The 1161-nt window shown below is 41.0% G+C and overlaps 1 protein-coding gene across 1 annotated transcript in view; it reads left to right on the forward strand.

Annotated features, from left to right (window-relative positions):
- EMH_0029380 (Ras family domain-containing protein, putative) overlaps positions 1–1161 on the forward strand; it is a gene marked incomplete at both ends in the record, with an annotated part of 3637 nt that overhangs the window by 382 nt on the left and 2094 nt on the right. The window contains 3 exons of the mRNA XM_013494277.1: positions 160–208; positions 622–737; positions 969–1069. Of these exons, the coding sequence (XP_013349731.1) occupies positions 160–208; positions 622–737; positions 969–1069 (266 nt within the window). The remainder of the gene's footprint in view (positions 1–159; positions 209–621; positions 738–968; positions 1070–1161) is intronic.

Consider the following 1161-nt stretch of genomic DNA (forward strand, 5'->3'; position numbering starts at 1 on the left):
GTAAATATATATATGTAAATATATGTATGAAGATTGTATTTATACTGAGCTGAGGGTTTAGGGTTTAAAGTACACCCAAGAGGGGGTGCTTCGACCCTAGGGTTTAGGGTTTAGGGTTTAGGGTTTAGGGTTTGTATGTTGTTCTGTGTTCACTTGCAGTTGTTCTCATCGGAGACAGCGGCGTAGGGAAATCGAATATGCTCTCCAGGTATTCTTCTAGGGTTTAGGGTTTAGGGTTTAGGGTTTGATGTTTTTTTTAGGGTTTAGGGTTTAGGGTTTAGGGGGTTTGTTTTTTTGGTGTTTAGAGTTGGTTGCAGATGAGGGTTAACATCTTTTGTATCAGTTTAGGGTGTATTAGGGTTTATTAGGGTTTATTATGTTTAAGTAGAGCGCATGAGGGTTTGTGAGGGTTTATGAGGGTTTATGGGGGTTCATTAGGGTTTATTAGGTTTTACTAGCGTCTGTGAGGGTTTATGAGGGTTTACGAGGGTTTGTTAGGGTTTGTAGGGTTTCCTAGGGTTTCCTTTGGTTTCCTAGGGTTTCATTTGGTTTCCTAGGGTTTATGAGGGTTTACGAGGGTTTATGAGGGTTTAGGGTTTAGGGTTTAGGGTTTGTGTGTAGGTTTACTCGTGACGAGTTTAACCTGGAGAGCAAGTCGACGATTGGGGTGGAGTTTGCGACGAAGAGTGTTTACCTAGATGAAGGAAAAGTTATCAAGGCTCAGATATGGGATACAGGTAGGGTTTAGGGTTTAGGGTTTAGGGTTTAGGGTTTAGGGTTTAGGGTTTGGGGAGAAGGGTGGTGAGGGACCGTGTATTCAACCAGTTCTAGCTGCGTGAAATTACGATGAAATTTAGGGTTTTGGGTTTAGGGCTTAGGGTTTAGGGTTTGTTCTCTAGGGTTTAGGGTTTAGGGTTTAGGGTTTGTTCTCTAGGGTTTAGGGTTTAGGGTTTAGGGTTTGTGTGCAGCTGGTCAAGAGAGATACAGGGCGATAACATCTGCTTACTATCGCGGTGCTGTTGGTGCTTTGTTGGTTTATGATATTTCTAAGCGTCAATCCTTTGACAACGTGAGGGTTTAGGGTTTAGGGTTTAGGGTTTAGATCATATTGAACCAAACCTTTTTTTTTTTTTTTTTTTTTTTTTTTTTTTTTTTTTTTTT

Source organism: Eimeria mitis, genomic scaffold, assembly GCF_000499745.2.
Source record: "Eimeria mitis Houghton genomic scaffold, Emh_scaff1098, whole genome shotgun sequence".
NCBI lineage: Eukaryota > Apicomplexa > Conoidasida > Eucoccidiorida > Eimeriidae > Eimeria > Eimeria mitis.